The 20,893-nt window shown below is 33.7% G+C and overlaps 1 protein-coding gene and 1 long non-coding RNA gene across 6 annotated transcripts in view; both read right to left on the bottom strand.

Moving 5' to 3' along the window:
* Positions 1-20,893, bottom strand: part of LOC105829382 (QRFP-like peptide receptor) — an 81,141-nt gene that overhangs the window by 49,992 nt on the left and 10,256 nt on the right. For all 5 annotated transcript variants that reach the window (XR_003626497.2, XM_028193277.2, XM_028193278.2 and 2 more), the window contains 2 exons: positions 15,905-16,473; positions 13,045-13,172 (listed from right to left, as the gene is read on the bottom strand). Coding sequence is in view for 4 of the 5 variants with exons in the window: in XM_028193277.2 (XP_028049078.1) it covers positions 13,045-13,172; positions 15,905-16,091 (315 nt within the window). In the remaining variant the exon portion in view is untranslated. The remainder of the gene's footprint in view (positions 1-13,044; positions 13,173-15,904; positions 16,474-20,893) is intronic.
* On the bottom strand, positions 7,878-11,862 carry LOC118647365. The gene is made up of 2 exons (XR_004964654.1): positions 9,171-11,862; positions 7,878-8,901 (listed from the first exon to the last, which is right to left on the bottom strand). It is a non-coding gene; the product is annotated as an uncharacterized LOC118647365 (long non-coding RNA).

Here is a 20,893-nt window from a genome sequence, read left to right as displayed (position 1 = left end):
AAGCATCTCGACCATTAAATAGAATAATCTAAATTTAAAGCTGATTATAATATAATAGTATAAATTTAATTAAATTCTTCGTTAAACAAATATTGGTCGATAAATTATAAATAAATATATATTTCATTATTCTACATTTTAAAGTATAATGTGAAAATAAAGTAGATAAATATGTAAAACCTATCTGTTGTACGTCAACCGACTATCTTGAATATCAATGAAATATTGCAAGAAATAAATACATAGATAAAACAGTCTATAGAGAAAGAAAAGTGTCCGTCACGCGGACACTTTTTTACTTTTTTTAATAAGCTCGTTTTTAGTTTCTAATTATAATTTTCTTTCTCTATAGACTGTTTTATCTATGTATTTATTTGTTGTAGTAGAAAATTTGTTGTAGTAAAGATAAGATATAGTCAGCGACGAACAAATTCATCTTCAATAGATAACAACAAATTTATGTTTCTAGGTTTTAAAAACGGGTTCTGTTTTTAACAATAAACGTAAAGATAGAATTGTAAACCTTGCAAATTTAAGTACATAGAACTAAATTTAAAGTCTCTATTAATAGAAAAAATATATATTATATAAGAATAAAGAGGCAGAGTAATTTTATTTTTATTACGCATTCACAGAATTAATTAAATTTTTAACTAATTTGGTTTATCTTCTGCATCAATATCAAAAATAATTGCTAATCCATTACTTATGGAACTTGCCCTATTTTAACATGAAATCTGACAAAATAACGCGACATACACGTGATCCAAGAAGAGGCGGCCTTATGCGCGTGCAACAGGTGCACGTGTTCATTGAGCAGCAGAAGCGAAATCGAGAGACTACCATGTATATTACGTTTATTTGCAGAATAGTAAAGGATACTGACCATAAATTCGTCATGACATGTGGTGTTACGAAAGATAATCGACTATTGCGCGGCGTAACACATCATCGCAGATGCTGTACTTCATGGTCTGTTTATTTTACGCTGTTTACGCAGATAGTTCCGGAGATCAAAATAGCCTAAGGTATGGTCAAAGGAACTATCACGTGCCCCAAACTATTATTTTCGCTTAAATAGAATTAGTATACTTGTTGCAATCAAAATATGAGACAGTAATTTCCTTTAAACATAACCATTTATCCATATATGTATAATGCGTATAAAATTCAAAGTAATTCGATTTATAGAAAATATCATGTTTCTTTTATATATTATTTTTTCAAAATTTTACTAAAAAAGAATTCTTTTACAAAATCTCGAAAATTCTTTTTTCAACGAAAATGTCGAGGCATCCTTTTTAAATTTATTATAAAAAAATTAACATCTAACATTCCAGAAAAAAATTGATAATAAATTATAATTATAATATTTAAGATAATTAATTATACTTTTAATATTTTTTCTCTAATAATTTTAAAAGAAATTTTAATAAGATATTAACTCAATAAAAATTTTAATAAATATATTAAAACTTAAAAGAAGAAATAAAATAGAGCTCTTTTCAGTTTCATCGAGAAAAAATTTCAATATAAAATTATTTAAAAATTTGTCATTAAAAATAAATGTAGTAAATGTACTTCCTTTTATATTAATCAATTAATTACATTATTATTAAAGCAACATAATTATGTCAATTAGCAACTATGTTACGCTAATAAATAATGGATAAAATATTAAGAAACACATAGCATTGTGACAGATAATACTCTTCGAACTGTTTTAACAGATGCAACCGCAACTGACACATATCCATGAAGGTCACCCATTAATCATAACTCGAATATTCAATTAATTGGAAAAAGTGGAACGTAAGACAAGGAACACTTTTTAATTAAATTATTGCATTATAAATTTAATTTTTAGAAAATAACGAATTGTATGATATTGACATTAGTTAAAAGGAGAAATTAGCTGCTGCTAGATTTCTTGACGTGTGAAAATAATTTTTGAATTGTAGCTATCCTGTAATTTTTCACGTGTGGAATTATGGCGACTGTAATACAACGTAGATGCTACGATAGTAACGCCACAAAACGTGATTACAAATTATTAATTGTAAAATTAATACACCAGTCATGTTCTATAATTCGATAAGACAGTTCAGTCATCATGTTATGCTATCGTTGAAAAGGTATTTCACATGGTAAAAGAAAGCAATGACAGTATAACGATACTGAACTGTCTTATCGAATTACAGATTATAGGTGCAGGCGAGTTGAAATGACATACTTCGCGGAAATCGCAGAAATGTGTGTGTGTGTGTGTGTGTGTGTGTGTACAATTGTCAATTCTTAAATAAAATTAGTCGACGTCAAAAATATTTTATGACCTATTTTCCAATCGACAACCTCATTTCGTATTATAATTAAAATAAATTTAATTTTCAATATATGTGCTACTTGGATTTTTACTTTCAATAGTGCGCAAATTTCATATTTCAATGTTTATTTATTGCAAACTCGATACTGCCTTTAATAAAGTAACCAATTAGTTCTTAACACAGTTGTTAAAAGTTTTTTCTTTGCCGCCTATTGTTCGCCCACTGATTAAAAACTTGTTAACTGATACCAAACATTTTGTTATTTTAATCCTATTATCATTTATTTTTGCAAATAAATACATGCACTAATCTTCCAATTTTATTCAAAAAACATTCGTAATAATAAATGTTGGTCGACAATGTATGACGACTTTTGCGAATTGTAAGTGAAAACATTAAATATCGCAGAAAATAATATCGAGTTAATTCAATATTAATCATTTACATTTATTTTATCCCTAGTATTTCCATTGTTTGAAAAGTTATTAAAAACTATTATTTTGTTACACATTCATATAAACTGTTTTCTGTAGAATTAATAAAAATACAATAAATACTTAAAATTTAGTTATTAAAATTAAATACTTGAAATTCGCTAAATTCTACCATATTTTTTTATCGTATTATTAGATTAATAAATTAAATTAAATTATTATATTATTGCGCACAAAATGTGTGTATGTGATTAAAGTGCTTTTGTCGTCTATTCAACAATATAAAAAATATTGTAAAATTATTTATATGTAAAAAAGATACACGAAAATCAAATTATCTTGCTACTATCAACACTGCGAATAGAAATTTAATAACACTGATTGTCAATAATATGATTGGTATTAAATACATATCACTTTAATATGCTGATATTACTAATGTCAATATTAATGCTCAACCTATCAAGATGTTACTAGCGTCAAGAGACATTAAATAAATCTAATGGATATTAAAATGTTCTGGTTTACGTTCCATCTGATACGCTTATAATATCGATTTTCCAAAATACTTGATTTTCCTATCTCATTGAAGAACGTATAAGAGCGTAGTATAAGGGCGACATAGTGTGACAGATAGGGATACTAATTCTATTAAAGATTGATCGCCAATTTTCCGATTGACAGTGTAACGTGCTCAAGGATAAATTAATCTTCTTATGCGTTCATATTCATTTCTAAAATAATATTCATACTTCGCAATATTAAAAATCGCATGCTCCTTCAACAACAAAACATTGTAAAAATAAAATGCTGTAAAAGATTTTGTAAACGCTATAATATTGAAAAATTTTTGTATAAATAAAATTTTTGCAGCATTAAAGAATAATTTTAAACCTTCAAGAACTAAATAAGATACTTTTCAAGGTTGAATTTACATTGACCGAATTTTGATTACAGTTTTAATTGCCAAGATAACAAAACCAATAAAAATTTGAAAATTTGTATACTAGATAAGAAGGTGGAGTCCTAAACTTCTCAAACGATCTATCAACGGAGAATAGGCGATTTCCGGAGCATCGCGTACATCATAGAGAAGGTATCGAGGTTAAGTGTGAGCAATCATCCAATAAAATTAAATGTTAAGAATCGCGTTTCATTGGTAGAGGTGCTCGACTCGATAAAATATTATAGCAAGTCCAAATAGACCAGATGTTGAACATAAACAACAGCACTTCACGATTATGTTATCTAAACGAATGCACTAAATGTAGCCCAATTATACAAATGATAAAAAGCAGCTGCCAATATTATTGTTCGTTTACACGCATTCGTATCAACATTTAGATTATTTTGAAATCTTAAAAATATGTCCAAATAATAGAATCTTCGTAAATCTTAAAAGTTAAAAATTTAAATAAATCTAAACATTTTAGAATTCTTAAAAATCTCAATAATTTTAGAATATTAGAACTAACAAATATTCGATATAATTTTTATTTTAAAGATAATTACGGAAAATATATTTATTATAATATTATAATTATGATTTTTTAAAATTATTTTATTGTGATATTCTAGGTTAAAAAATTAAATTATTAGCTTTAAAAGCCAATCTATAATATGCTCTTTACTATATATATTTTTTAATACAGTTTTCAAAATGTTTAAGTTTTGGTTTTTAATATACCAAACAATTTGAAATCGCAGATAAGTACTTCTGTGCTAGGTCACCAACTTCCCATTTTCATTGTTCCGCAAATGATAAATTAGATAATTAGGACAGATATCGGTGCCCAAAGTTGTATAATAGAAATGATGCCAAGCCTATCATTAACATTACCTTAAAGATAAGATAATGTCTAAGTGTATCATTATGACGAACATAGATTTTGATTATCCTATCGCACCTAACATTAATCTTCCTTATAATTGATCTTTAGCGAGAAGTTTCCGCATGGGAGAGCGGAAAGATTGAAGAGTACAAAGGGACAAAGGAAAAACAACGAGCTGCCACCGACGCACCGAGAAAATGGCCGGAAGGTGGGACTAAACCAAAATTGATGATTCCACGGCGGGACGTCGATCTTCGTTATACCGCGCCTCCGTCCATGTCACGGCCATATCTCTTTTATCGAGAGCTTACGTAGGCCACGTAGGAAGTTAAATCTTTCCCCCTTGACCGTGCGCGAACGTGCGAGCGCAATGAGAACGTAAACTACAGGTGTGCTCGAGCATGTCTCAGAAATATACGGCACCTACATTATTACGATTATTCGACTGATATTTAAAAAAACGAACGAATTGGCAATAAAATACTGTCGAATTTATATCACGTGCTCGCAATTTTATACAGAATTGATACGCGTACACGTATACGTTATTTTACGTATATGTATACTTCGGTGTGTTTTTGATATATTTTGCTGTCGCTGAAAGACCTCGCTATAGAAAATATGTATATGGCCTTCCTTTGTTTCCCGAACACGTAGGCGTGCAAAAAAATATTTTTACTTTATCAAAGCAGATTATCCTAGGATCGCAGTAATATTTTTTGTCCCTTATTACACTATTTAGCCGGGGGCAGAGGAATAAGTAACGTACAGAGTTTTGAAAAAAGCTTTGCGTTTCTCATGTGCGAAATATTTCCTATAACTCGATCTTTTAGAATTTCTCTGTTGTTTTTAATGATACAGAAAAGTACGAAAGAAAAAGTCTAAATTTCGAAGAGGTAAATATTGTAGCAGACATACTTTTTTTATGCTTATTATTATATGAGATTTCGAGATCGTGTAACATTTTTTAAATAAGATAGCATATTTTCATTAACATAATATGATAAAATATGATTCATAAAAAATTATCTAAGACTATAGGATATGTATTGGATTTTAAGATAACTTAAAACATAAGAAAGTCACATTTGAATTTTATTGCTGCTGCCAAGCAGATTTTGGCAAGGTATATATGCAAGGAAAATAATAACAAAAGTAGCAAGAAAATTGAAAAGCAAACACTGCGACGTTAATTGTTTCACGATTAAATGTGAGGATTTTTTTGCGAGGTCAACGAAACAAGTGATATTTATTGTCTTTCAAACTCACGCAATCAAGAGAATCCAGCGATTTACGATCAATAAAGCGAATAATTGTCACACAGTGAATGACAGACAAATTAATCATCGAACACCTCGTGCAGTGACTCTCTGACATCATATTCGTTAAGCGTATTCGTATATATTATTCCATTTAACTTTATCTTTGCTAATAAAGTTAGAAAAGTTTAGAAATATCCAATTTGCGCCGAGTATCCGTTCGGTTTTCCCGTCGCGTTCGCTGTCACTTTCCTGTTCCACGCCGGGGCTTATATTTAAGCCCCCGATTGCACCAGTCGGTTAACGGTAACTCTCGTTAACTCAGTTTGTGTTCGTGTTGCAAATGGAGCCTGCGATCTAAAAAGAAAGTGCGGAAAGCAGCTAACCCAAGGTTAATTAATCCGGATTGTCGACGCAGCTCGGTCTTAAAGACTGAATTGTTGTCGTGAGCGAAGCAAACACGAGTTTCTCAAATTTGCGACGCTCACTTGCAACGTTCGTCCCCTTCGTTTTCATTTCTCGCCCGATAATGAGGATGATCGTTAGACACGCGGTTGCCTCGTAAAAAAGGTCACAACGTGTCAATGTTGGTGCCCATAAGCACCCGCGCGAATGACAAATGGTTAACAGTCAAATTGCGGTGCCCGACAAATTTATCTTCTCAGAGAGCGACTTCCTTTTTCTTATAAGACATCTCGAGACACAACCCGCCCACGAGAGTTCTCGCTCTCTCACGAATTAATCGCCCTCAGAAAGCCATTAATTACGTGCGATGCGAAACTTGGTAGGTTGACGTAGAGAAGCGTTTGGTATTCAATCGCGCCAAGAATTCGTGGAATACACGTGACAAATGTCCCTTATCTTTACACTTCTGGCTGAATACAAATGAGTTAAAGAACGTAAGATAACAATTAGTCATTGCACATAATAATAATAATCGCGTTATTAAAGATAGAGTTCAAATATTTCTGAAATAATTTTTTTTTTCCTGTAACAAGAGAAATTTTTATTACGTTTTTCATTCAATTAGCTTCCAAACAACTAATATATAATTAAAAATTAATTTATTTTTACTGAGGCTAATAGTTAAGCAAATTTTTGATCAATCTTTCCGTACAGATTTTATATAATAAGAATTATTCTCTCTTCTTTCTTGGAAAAGTTAAAAATAGAAATGTTCTACCTCTTTTCTTCACGTTTTCTCTTTTTACACGCGCATGCACGGATTACATTATCGAAGATGATTACAAGCACGGCGTAAAATCGCGGTTTGTCTATCAGAGTTCCATTGAACTTAGTAGATAGGATCGACAAGTTGGAGAGCGACGAGCATCAAAGCACGGGAAGCTTATAAAGAGTAAATGGGAAAACGTCGAGAGTACGGGTTAAGATAAACAAATAACGATGCGTCAAGTGCTTTCGCGTATACGCCGCGGAACCATTTCTCGAGTGGCCTACATAATTTTAGAATTCAGTGGGATGCGTCTTTCCATTGGAAACTGAGACGAGGCTCCCGAATTCGCGAAATGCCACAGTGATCCAGCATTCTTGAAAGAAAGCAAAGAAACAAAACGGAAGACGATAATCAAAGTCACGAAATGCAAAACGACAAAGCCGTACGTAAAATTTTAGTGACCCTTAATAAATTTGAAATGATTATATTATCAATAATAAAAGATGTATACGTGCAAAAAATACTACAATTTTATACTTGACGTTAATGTTATAATTATATTTTTGTTTTTTATAATTATTTTGTAACTACATATGTATACATGTATGAAACCTCTTTCATAAAATATTTATAAACTCTCTGTCAAGTATTTTTTACAAATAATTGCTTTTGCATAAATATTCAACCATATTTTTATGTTTGCCTCTTAAATAGCTAGAAAGAAATATTTCATTTCGGTATACGATAAAGAATATTATTTCATATTTATTTAATATGTCTACTAGCAATTATGCAACATTAAATTTTCATATTCGTTATATACACACACGTTTTGTTTTACATTTTATCGTTAATTTTTTATTTAAAATAAAGCCATATCAATTATTCCATATTAATGTAGAGAAAATTAGCAAAGGCACAAAAGAGAACCAATTTCGCGCATATATTAACGGTAACAAAGGCAACAGAATAAAGCACTTATTTTATAACATCAATAAAGTGACCAAACAATAAAATCTCCCATACCATTGATGTGTCTTTGCATTGTCAACATGCGGCGACCGCATAATGCAACGTACCGCTTTAATAATTTATAATTGTTGGTGGCTAGAAAAATGTGTGTTACAATAACAGCTGGTTAGCGCATCGATTCTATTTGATTAATTTTATCGGAAATGTTGGAACAAAGTTTAATTTTATTGCGTTTACATTTTCATCAGCGTCCTTTTTCACTTATAACAGATAATATAAAACAATGAAATTTACTACATCAGCATCTTTCTGAAATAAACATTATTTATACCGTGTTTGTATATCAATATCAATTATTTAAAATTAAAAATTCCAATATAAAAAAAAACGAAAACGTTTTTTATTTCTCAAATACACAATACACAAATATCTTATCTCAATCTGCATACAAAACACCATGAAGGGATTAATAAAGTTAAATAGAAAAATTAAGTTCCAAATATTCTCTCTTTAATTTTATTTGATTTCTTTCAAAGTTTTCACTATTTCACTAAATAATAATAAATTTGGAAATTTAATCAATTGTAATATCCAATATTATAAAATTCACATTATTACTAATATGTTTATTACTAATATGTATCTCATGTGGCCTCATAATGTTTTCTCGATTGCGTTTCCTGAAAATTGCATCCTACAGAAAATGCTGAATAAATAATTATACAGATATAATCCCGATTAAATATTTGATCTAATCTGTTCGAACCCATCAGGGCAATGAATCTGTCAGATTTCATCTATTATATTTATCAGTAATGTTCACAGATCCAATATCTCAAATTATCATAAAATATAAACTCACCGATATACCGATGCACAGCAGAGAAGTTGTAACAATACTTTCACCTGTAAAATACAATATATCCAGATTATAATAATGTCCAAAAATTATTTTCTTTATTTTTAGTAGACATACGTGTATAGCTTTTGAAATAATCTTATATAATTTCTAAAAATAATTTTGTTCACTATTTGAGTAGTCTTTTATAAAATTCGACAAATAAAAGCCCTTTACTCTCAGTTCATATATAAAACAAAACAAAAATAATTGGGAATAAATTATTATTAATTATTTTTGCAAGTAATAAGTAATTTAAAAAAATAATATTACTCACTTAGTGTTCCGCCCGATGCCTCCTAGGCCGCCTGCTCCTCTCAGATTTCTTCCTGACATTCACACAGACACTCACTCGCGGAACTGTAATTAATTATCGCACACTAATTACTAAGATACGATGACTGTCGCACGATACTTTGCACTCTCGTTAACCGTCCTTGACATCATGCACTCTATGTGCAAATTACGATGCAAGACTAAGGTGGCGTGATATATGGGCTGTGAAAAACTACGATTTGCTCTCTACGACTGTCTCACAAATCGTAAAGTATGAATCTCGAACGCAGCGTTGCCGCGGACAGATCTATCTCACCTTGCGAATAACGAAACAATTATCTTCGCTAAACGCATTAATTTCCCTGTGTTCCGATTAATTATTCGTAAACAGTCAATATTATACATAAACGTATCCATTGTTTCAATTACTTAGAAAATGATTCGCGTGTCGCACTCTCAATTCGTGAAAAAATCGAATTATCATAATGTATCAGTGTCCAAATACCATTATATTAATAATAAGGAAAGTAATATCTTCGCCCCAAAATATTATGAGGTAATAAATTGCAGTTATTCTCCATCGCCCACGACGAGTAAATAAATCGCGCGGAAGATCTGCGTTGTGTAATCAACCTCAACAGACATATGAATCAGAAGATTAGAAGCCGTGCGAAAATGACGAATTATTATGATATCAGAAGGGAGTGACGAGAGACACTTTCAGTGTCTCTTCACATCTGCTACGACTACTGTAATTCCGATAAGCAGTGAGAAAACAGCTCGTGCGCGCTACATACTCATTCATTGTCAGTTGAGCGTCGACGGTCGAACGATAGCGCGGTGAACTTACACATGTATGTACGCACGTGCGTACGGCACGTTAACCTTGCCACTACTTCCAGGATTCTAGCACGTGTACGCGGCGCATGACGCATCGAATTGTTATACATACGCAGCGCGATGCGTATCTTACTTGCATGTGAAATTAAGGATGCTGTTATGTGCGTTTGTCGCGCGACAAATTTTACAAGTTTGTTGATTAGCGGGATTAATGATTTCTATCCAGTCGACACAATTGTTATTGTTATATTACTTGCGTAGATTTGAAGATTAAGACACGAAGATGAGAAAAGAGAAAATAAATACAGAAGGAAAGAAAGGTGGAGTAAAAGAAGAGAAAGAAATGATAAAGGAGAGGCAAGAAAAGTTGATATTTGATGAGAAAAGTAGAGTAAAAGTGTTAGCTTTAAAGAAAGAAGGGCAAGGTTAAAAAAGCTATGTAACATATATATAGCATCTGTACCTTATGATAATGTACTTGTAACATAAATATTCCATCATCATTATTTTTAAAAAAGGACGAAATTATAACATAATCTACAACATTACAGCAAATTTCACGTTATATAAAATATGATGTTGAAACATATAGTTGTTGTATAATGAACACGTAATTATGTCGTCTAAATAGAGACTCGAAAACTCTATTCTACAGTCAATCAACGCGCTTAAAAAATTTTGATATGACATAATGCAAAAAACTGCAATTCGCTCTACGCAATACATTATAAAGTATGAATCTCGAACGGTATTGCACGAATCTGTTTCAAACTTCACCTTGCGAACAACAAAGCGATTATTTTCGCTGGACATTAAACAAATATGCGTAAAAACTCAAATAACATCAGTATCCAAATATCGTTATAAAGTAAGAATCTCCGCCCTACGAAATAATAATTTGTAATTATCTACGTCAAGTAGATAAATCGCGCAAAATATCTACATGACGAACCAACTTCGACAGATTTATAAATCGGGAATTGAGAAGTCGTGTGAGAGAATAATCAAATTGTAATAATCTCAGAAGGTCGTAACAAGACGCTTTCGGTATCTTTATCTGATATAATGTAATTCCGAGGAGCAGTGAGAAAACGAGTGGAACAGTTCGTACGCGCCGCTCACTCGGTCGAGCGTCGGCGGTCAAGTGATAGAGCGCGTCGATATATGAAACGTACGCAGCGCGGCGCATGCACATGCGTACCTCGCGTACACTACTTTGGAGGACTCCAGCACGCGACGCGCATTTTAATAAAATAATTTTATTATTCATGCAAGACTCAGACCAGTATTCACAGTCGAATCTTACATTTAAAACCAACTTAAATACTGTTTTACTAAACACGAACAGGTAAATGTAGATATCCGCCGCATACACAATTAAAAAGGCCAAAACTATTTTGCGTCAATTGCAATAGCTACGGCCACCCTGCCTCGTATAGAAGCTGCCCCCAAATAATTGAGAATAAAAAAAGAATTAAGAACATAAACACCAACGCCAATGACACAAAAAATTAAGACAAAAGAGAAAACCCGATTAAATAAATCATTAATAAACCCGGAATTCAACTATGCGGACATAACCAGAAATAAAAATAAGTAAGCAAAGTGACAGATAATACATACACCAATAACGCGATAAACAATGACGGAAATTAAAAATAACATAACGAAATCAGAAAAAATAATTGAAAATAATTCTACAAAAATAAACGCAATAGCTTCCTTGGAAAAACCTATTAGTAGTCACTTTCAATCCGAATAAATCACGGACAATGAGTATTGTATATAGCTTTTGCGAAAAATAATATCTCAGCCAGGGTGGTCAATCCTGACTAAGATATGTATTATTTTTGCAATAATTTATATATAGTTTTTGCGAAAAATAATATCCCAGCCAGGGTGGTCAGTCCTGGCTAAGATATGTATTATTTTCCCAATAACTTATATATAGCTTTGCGAAAAATAATATCTCAGCCAGGGTGGTCAGTCCTGGCTAAGATATGTATTATTTTCCCAATAATTTATATACAGCTTTTGCGAAAAATAAAATCTCAGCCAGGGTGGTCAGTCCTGGCTGAGATTTATATAGATAATACTTTTGTAAGTCTATTAAGTATTTTAATTTTATTATATTTAAGTGTTACTCAACCGCTCAATAAGTGGTGCCATTGGAAAAAGCACGATAAAGGAAATAAATTAAAATATTAAAAACCCCGAGCGCACATAATTCTCTCGGACAAATTTTCAACTCTTTCAAAAATTCCCCCCGGACGTCTCCGAATGTCTTAAAAAATAGAACAGTGTCCGGGGAAAAAGAGAATGGCAATCTTACATATGAAAAATGTATGCGCTCGACGACACCCACGCTCGTTTTGCAAATCGTATTATAAACTGTAGTGAAGTATAAATTTCAAACGCGCCGGCGATGCCTTACTTTGCGAATGATAACGAAATGCGATTACCTTCGATAAACACGTCGTGTCGTACGCCGCACAAAAACAAACGTCGAATGCGCCAGCCGTTGGGAAACATTTTTTATGAACGTCACCTGTCGAACTGTTACGCCGCGAATATTATTTTCCCCGCGTTCTCGATTAATTATTAAAAAACGATCGATATTTATATGTAATTGGTAATTGTACAGTGCGGTTTAATTTCTATATATCCCGTATAAATGTAACACGATAAAAAGTAGGCAATAGACGAAAGGTTAGATAAATCATAGCTAATAGCGAACTAATTGCTAATGTATAATAAACAAGGTTTCAGTGTGACAGGTTAATGTAAACGTGAGTGCGTCGCAAATAAGGAATTGTCATTACGAACGATATTATGTAAGGTAAGGCCACTCGCCACAAAAGATCCAGAACGGACAAGCAAACTCGAATGAATAAAAACAAGTTTGCTTCAAGACGACTTCACGACGATTAGCATTTGTAAAAAAGCGAGTTGTTCGTGCTTATTGGCTCGCTCAATCTAGAACCGATCTTTAAAAAAAAAAAGACGTGCAAAATATACATGTATGCGTCACTTACTTTCACAGGTATGCAGAAGATGATTAACAGAAGATCTGCCGTGGCCAGACCGCCCAGGAAAACGTTCGTCGGTGTCGCCGGTAGCGGCCTGAGCCGACAAAGGGTCGACGCGATGATGATGACGTTCCCTGGAAGAAATTACAATTCCTTGACCGTAAAGAATCACGACAATATTACCCGAGAGAAGAGATCTCTTCTCCAATTACAGAATATTTAAAAAAAAAAAGCTTAAAAAAAGCTTGGGGTCTCTTACTTAATAAATTTTCCCGATTAATGAAGAATCCAGTAATATTGAGCGCACGATTCTGCGGTCAATAAGTTTACAGTTAGCGGTAGGTTTTAATATCGAAGATGCGCATTACTTTGCAATTATCTCGTGCGGATAATTGTGAGCTCGTTTACGACGGAGATGCTGTGAAAATTAATTGCTACGGGGAATAATCAAGCTTGAATAGATATTTTATCGTGATCGATTTTACATGTGTACAAAAACAACCTGTATCGCGTCACCTAACAAAAAAAGAATATTTATACATAGTGTTTATAAAAATAAAATTCAAAATTTGTTAAACCACGAAATTTTCGAGACCTCTCCATGCCCTCGATCTCCTTAAAAGAGTAGCCTCTCGGAAAAATCAAACGTACACATCTCGCGGTTTTTCATAATAGTTTCCGAAATATAGAAGGTAGAGACAAACCACCTGTGCATATTTTCAGCGTTCGCGTTATTTGTCTATTGATTTATTTAGTGGAGAAAACTGTCAACGCTACAATTCACTGCGATTCACTGCCTCCCTTCCGTTTTCACAAATTATAATGACATAACTATTAGAAAACCGAAGCCCGCCCGTCAATTGATCGTGTTCCGTTAATCCCCGCGCCACCCAACATTTTCCATACGACGTCAACAATTATTAATTGTCAAACGTCAAACGAAACAATTACCGCGACTCGGGAAATACAGGGAGCTGCGTTCGGTCGCGTGGATTGACGAGAGGTAATTTGGAGTCACTGCAGCCGTTTGAAAGTGGTTTGTATTATACTCCGGTAACTTGTACCACAACGTAATTAAGAGCATATTAGGCTCCGCTTGCACCTCACAAAGCGACGCTACCTGGTAGCTCCCGTGCGAGGAGCAAGAATTGACGTTCGCGAATATTCTACTCCGCCGCATCACGGCTAATTCGCCTCTTTAAGACGAATTACTCCATCGAAACATTTACCATCCAATTAGCGATTTCACGGAGACACCAGAGTGTCTCGTCGGCAGCGATCTTTTACTTTTTTTTTTCCTCGCGATCGAGTGATATACTTATATGCAACGTAACGAAAGATAAACCTATTACGGCAACGACTCTGTTATCCCGTTAATTCTCTGCGTAATTGCAGACGCGGTTTAATGTGAAGCGCGGCACGTCACGTCGCGTTTTATACAGCGAGATCGTAAATCACGAACGCGTAAAAGCGAAAGCGTCTGTTTCTCCGAGAATGCCTCGTATGTCGTTTGGTTCCAACGGTTCTCTTCTCTCCTAAGAGATTCGATTTTTTTCCCCCACACCTACGTGTAATAATTGGCGATTCTACAAAACAAAAGTGCTTCATTAGCGCGACGTGTGATTCTTTCGTAGGTCACGAAACAATAATATACTCCTCGTTCTCTTTTCCACGCGAAAACATTTTGATAGGAACGTAATAATAATAGCCGGTACTGACATGAGTCACGTGGCGCCTGCTTAATCATTCAAAGGAACTGTCGACAGGTTTATTACAGGTCAAATTACATAATCGTAATAACTGTCCTTTCCTACAGTAAAACTTAGTGACGATAATTGACAGCAATTAACATTTCAATGTGCACAATGTGCGATGTCGGAATTATAATTGGATTTACAAAAAATCTGTCGATTTTAATAATTAAAAACTGTAAAACTGTATTAAGTGCTACGAAAAAAATCCCATTCAGATATTTTTTACGTGCCATTAGTATTGACAGTTTGAAAATTAGTTAACTGATATTCTGAGATTAATTACGTGTAGACAAAACTTTAGAGATAAGTTAAATTAGACAAAATGATTAGAAAACTTGTTAAAATAGAGGTATTAAATCAACCCACAGCTTGCTCGAATCTCTATTGTATAGCAGAAGTTAATCTATGCTTTGAAAGTAAACGGCTTCTGCGATGTTACATTATAGTTTATATATTTCATGATAGTACAGTTCTGTGCACATTGTACCCCAGATTACATAGTATATCGAACAAACGCGACAAGAAGCTATATTGTATTAATATTCATACAACATTAATATTCATCAAGCAGTTTAAAGCGTGATTTAGACTTAGAATTAGCTTATACGATTTAAATTAATTATGTCAATTAATTTAGGAAAATCGCCGCGAAAATAGATTTTACTAAAGCAAATCAATAAATCAAATATTTAATTAATTAATAATTTATATATTTGTGTATTTATAATTTTTTAACAAGATGAAAAATGATAACTGAAATCGTGTAAAAATCTAACATAAAAGAATAGTAAGAAATAAAAAAGCTTTAGATATTAGAATTATTAAACCAATAATGTTTAAATAAAAAATCTTATTAAGTGTTGTTGTTTCAAACTATTAACATTTTAATAACAAAAACTATACTAAACTTAATTTGACGATTGGCACTCGGGTAAAAATTTAATCAAAATAGCATGTAGAATTAATATCACAAAGTTACGTTTAATTGATCAATTGTTCTATAATATGCTCTGTAATAAAGTGTGCGATTATTATTAATTAAATCACGTTTGTGTGTATCTGACTTGTTAATTTACATACAAGCTCAGGAGCACGGTAGTAATTAGACTTACCAATTAATCCGAGGAAGAAAGTCAAGGTGTAGACTACGAGGACAGGCGCCAGTTCCGCCCATTCGAAGTGGCTGAAGGAATCGTTGATGTCGTAATCAGGAAAATCCGTCACGTTGGTGCCGTTCGATGGGACGTCGTCCAGCAAATCATCGATAGCCGACATCGCGGTGAGATTGTCGAGGATCATTTCCGCCGAAAATCACGTAATTACTCGCGAACACTCGCGGTTTCACTTTTTTTTAGGGTTGCCACATTTTTAAATGCATATAGAAGTATACATAATCGCGGAAGAAAGGAGCCGAGACAAAGAATCTATCTCTAAATTTATATTTGTTCGCACATTTCTACGTAAAATCGGATTTTCCAAAGGACATTTAAACGCATGTCGTATGACAGGAGTTTGCAGTATACAGGAGTTGCTGTGGGACTCGACGAGAAGTAGGACATATGGCAACCCTAAGTTCTACGCATGACAGAGCTTTCACCGAGCTTCCTGCTACTGTCCAGTTGCCCACACAAATTGTTTCGCTTGAATCTCCTCGTTCTCATCTTGACACGATTCGTCGTCGCTGGAAAAAGCAAAGAGAAACTGTCAGCTCAGTAATAAGCGTAACATTTTGCCTTTATTCGTGGTGAACGATCAAACACGCTCGTGTAAACTTTTACGAATTAGCAAGCGCGTATTTTATCTTTTAATAATACAAGATAATTTATCTTGGAAACACTTCATCTTATTTGTAACACTTGTTATAAACTTTCAAGATAAACAGACATTACGTCCACCAAAAAATAAATAAAAAACGTGTACGTTATCATTTAAAAAATATTATAAAGAAAGAATTAATTAGAAAACAGATATTAAAAAGAATATGTTAAATATAAAATTTTAATTTTCTCTCTTTCTCAGGAAATCAGAAAGGAAGAATCTTATAGGACTGGATTTGACGTTGAACTTCCAAGTGACCATTTGCAAGTGCTAAAGTAAGCTTTGAAGTATCCCATATAGATTCAGAGAAGGGCGGCATTTATCTTATCAATAAAGATCAGGCGGCAATTGTGTTTCGCCCACCGGCGCAATCCGCGATAACGGTGGCCTTTAATGAAACTTCAGCTTTAGCTTGACATATCCGAAGACTAACATCCTGGCGGCTCGGCCTTAAACGGTAAACGTGTCGCGTTTCGTACGCAGGCGAACTAATGAACATCTTCCGATCGATAATCGCGACCATACGCCCATACGTTCGATTCGTCATACTGCAACGAGATGCAGCCGCTAAAACGCACCCGATATTACGTTGACGCGCGTTAATTTCTCAGACGCGATTGGATGGAAACGCGTATTTGCGATATTAACACCGGAGGTATAACTTCGGGAGGAGGAAGAAATTTATTCCGCCGATAAGTCGCGATTAAAGCGGAATGTATATGCTGTCGTTCATAAATTCGAGATTTTATACGAAAACAGAACTAGCTGCCAAAGAGAAGGAACAAAAAATAGAACTGAGGTTGAGAAAACTGGAACGTTTAGAGACCGTGTGTATGTAATAAATGTCATTTATCTTGAAATCGCTATTGTAGCATTTATTATAGCTTCGGTTTCCTTAGTGTTGCCATTGCTGATAATTTTTCAGAAGATTTGTAGATTCTAGTATCCTACGATAATTTGAATTTTTTTCTTCACTTTTCTAATAATAAAAGTTATTTATCCTAGAAAAACATAAAATTATAATTGATTTCATTTACATACTTTTCACGCGATACTGGGTTTCCTTTCGGATTTGAAATTCAAAAACTTGAACAATTTTTAATCTTTAGCTCGTTAAATAATTCATATCGGGAAAAAACTTTTAATTTGAAGAAAATTTCCATTTAGCCATCAAAATTTCAAATGTTCAATTAGCACCCTGATATAAGTTTTTATTTTAGACTTTTTTCCATTTTATCTGTGATTTTGTTTTTTGTTAACGTTACGAAAAACGTACGAAAAACGTTTGAGAACAGGAAGTCGAGAATGAGATGAAAATGAAATCAAACGTTCTACCTATGTAAACAAAATACCAAAGTCCTGCTTGCTTTACCTTGCGCGTAAGCACATATATACAAACACCATGTAAAACGCACAAAACCTGAGCACGTATTGTGTGGAATAGATTTCGATTAGAGTTATTCAATTATTCCTTACATTTCCATTGTGTTTCCTAGGAAACACGGAATAATTCCGATCGAAATCCATTCCAAACAGTCCCACAATACCGTGTCTTGAGGTATTGCCTACGAAATAAGACTGATTGCTAAAGTACTCTCATGTGACGCCTCAATAAATATTGCATTTCGTTTAGCAGCAGCGCGACCGCATAACTCTTCTAAATGGAATAGTTCGCGTGCTTTAAATAGAGCTACGTACGTAATAAACGTGTGCGTCAGGAAAACCACGTAATTTACGTGGTTTTTCTGACATAAATGTTTTCAATTCATTGCATCCGTTCGACATTGTGCATCGCGCCCCGCTTTACAGAGGAGCTTACTCGAACGCGAGGGATCGTGCCAGCAATCGCTGGCTATTGAAAACTAATGCAAAAACATCGTATATTTCGCTTTTGAAACTGCATATTCGCTAATAATACTAAACAACATTTTATACTGCATGTTAACCCCTGCGTTCACGCAGTTGCAGTACTTTACATATAATACGAAATAATATTTTCTTTCGTAACAGCACCGTGTACAGAGTAAAATTATTACTAATAAAACGGTTTGTGCTTTTTAGCAAATACAAATTTGCTAAAAACACAAATTAATCAACCACAAGTTAATATGCAAATAAATCAAATGTATTTTATTAAAATGCGTATATATGTATACTTTCTTCGATATTACAAAAACAAGAAAAATTAAAAAATTATAAGAAAGATTAATATCTTGCCACGAATATAGTGTTTTCAGATCCACATACACAATTAGTAAGAAAAAAGTAAATATAAAATATTATATAACAACTAGTAGTAGCAATCTAATAACGTAATCATATTATGAAAGGGCAAAGAAGAAAAAAAATTTTAAATTACTACAACGACGTAGATAGCTTTAAGGTCACCATTTGATATCCTTTCGGAAGACTGCTGGCATATCCGACGAGAATCAGGGATTCCATTTCCGACGGGGAAAATCGAATTATCAAATACAGCGAAGCAGCGGCGTTGCAGCTCGGGATCGCAAATACATTGCGGCCGCGTCCGTAATGTATTTCCCAAGCAAAACGAGAGAAAAGATTCATTTGAGCATAATGAACACGATGCACGGCGAATTAACTCGCGTACTGCGGTCTCGAACTGTACGTTTGACGATTGAGTTCGCTGATGATACAAAAGGACCGTCCAGCTGCGAAACCAAAACGCTCGATGTACAAATGCTTTTTGCACGGTTCTCGCAATCCGCAACTGCAATTTTCAATCTACGTACGTGGGGAGCATCTTAAAATTATCACGCACGAGATTATCTGGCACAGAAAGAAGGGAGGCTCTCGAGAGACGAGAGTTCTTCTTTCTTCCGGTTCTGACATTTAAAAAACATATACAAGTCGCCTTCTGATCTTTCTCAAGATGTAAAAAACGTGATGCAAGAAAGTAGCGAAACAAGTAAATTTGATTATCGAGGAAGAACTCGGGCAAAATTTCTGCCGAGGAAAAATCGACTTTGAATTCGCAAAGTTTGCGGTCGACCACGGGGAAACGCGCGGAGGATACCCGCTACATCAGCTGAGTACATTAACTGCGTCAACTACCACCATTTCTACCAAATTCAATTTTAAAGCTTTCCACGACCGGCGCACGAATTAAGCCCTTCTGGTCTCTCTCGCGTTGCACGGTTTTATTTCTCGCGGTCGCTGAAACGTGACAACGGAACACAACGCCGGTGAAAAGTTCAACCCACCCACGCCGAACAGCCCGTTCTCTAATCGATTAAGTGACGCATTCTTTAACAATCCGCGAGAAATTTCCCGACGTACAGAAAGGTGTTTCGCTTACGAAAAAATAAAATACTTTCCAATTCAAACTACTATAAATAAAATGTCTTTGTGTTTCAGAACGAGAAACATGTAAATTGGTGCACGACGTTGTCAATTCGAACACGCGACTCGCAAATTGTTTATATATTAAGAATGACATCTATTTGTTGCATAGTATCTGTAAGCATAGCATAAACTCTAAGTGAAATATCTCAACAATTTGCTCGCGTATGCGATTCTCTACGCGAACATTTTAGTATTATAATATGCAAATAGCGTACGCTATGCCGTCTGCAACATACCAAGAAATGACCCCGCAAAAAGCAGAATTCTTTTTCATAAAAATGTTCATGTATTTGGTACTACTAAATATTTTAAGTTTTAAAATTATTTAATTTCTTTTTTCAGAATCGACGAGAGAAATTGTTTCGAAAACACAAAAAAAAAGGAGATGACAGTAGAAGATGCAGCGCGTTTTAAGAACAATGCATTTGCAACTTGCGTACCTCATATTCATAATTTTTTAATGGAAATGTTTTACGCTAAAATTAAAAAATGTATTAAAAATAATAATTATAAAAATGTATCATTTTTTTCAAGATAATTTTCTGTTTTTTGTCTACTTTTCCAATCTGTTGTATCGAAGTATCGTAAATTATTGTAAGTGATCGCACAAGACATTAATCATTGTTTAAGCATTGTTTAAGCACATAAATCCAGTCACGTACATAACATTTTGCACATGTTTCCTAAAATTGAATATGACACATGAGAAAGAGAGAACTGCAGACAGTTCTGCAAACAGTCACACGTCAACAATTACTATGAGAGTAAGCACATTTTCATATTTAACAGTCAATGTTGCCACATGGACAAATATTATGTGTCAGTTCTAGTATTAAATTCTATACATATTGCTGGAAACTAATTTTATCCGTTTATATTTGTCTCGTACAACAGCAGTCGTAAAAGCATACCCAATA

The sequence above is a fragment of the Monomorium pharaonis genome, chromosome 9, assembly GCF_013373865.1.
Source record: "Monomorium pharaonis isolate MP-MQ-018 chromosome 9, ASM1337386v2, whole genome shotgun sequence".
NCBI lineage: Eukaryota > Metazoa > Arthropoda > Insecta > Hymenoptera > Formicidae > Monomorium > Monomorium pharaonis.
The sequence above is the reverse complement of the archived record's forward strand: the minus strand, read 5'-3'. Positions and strand labels throughout refer to the sequence as shown.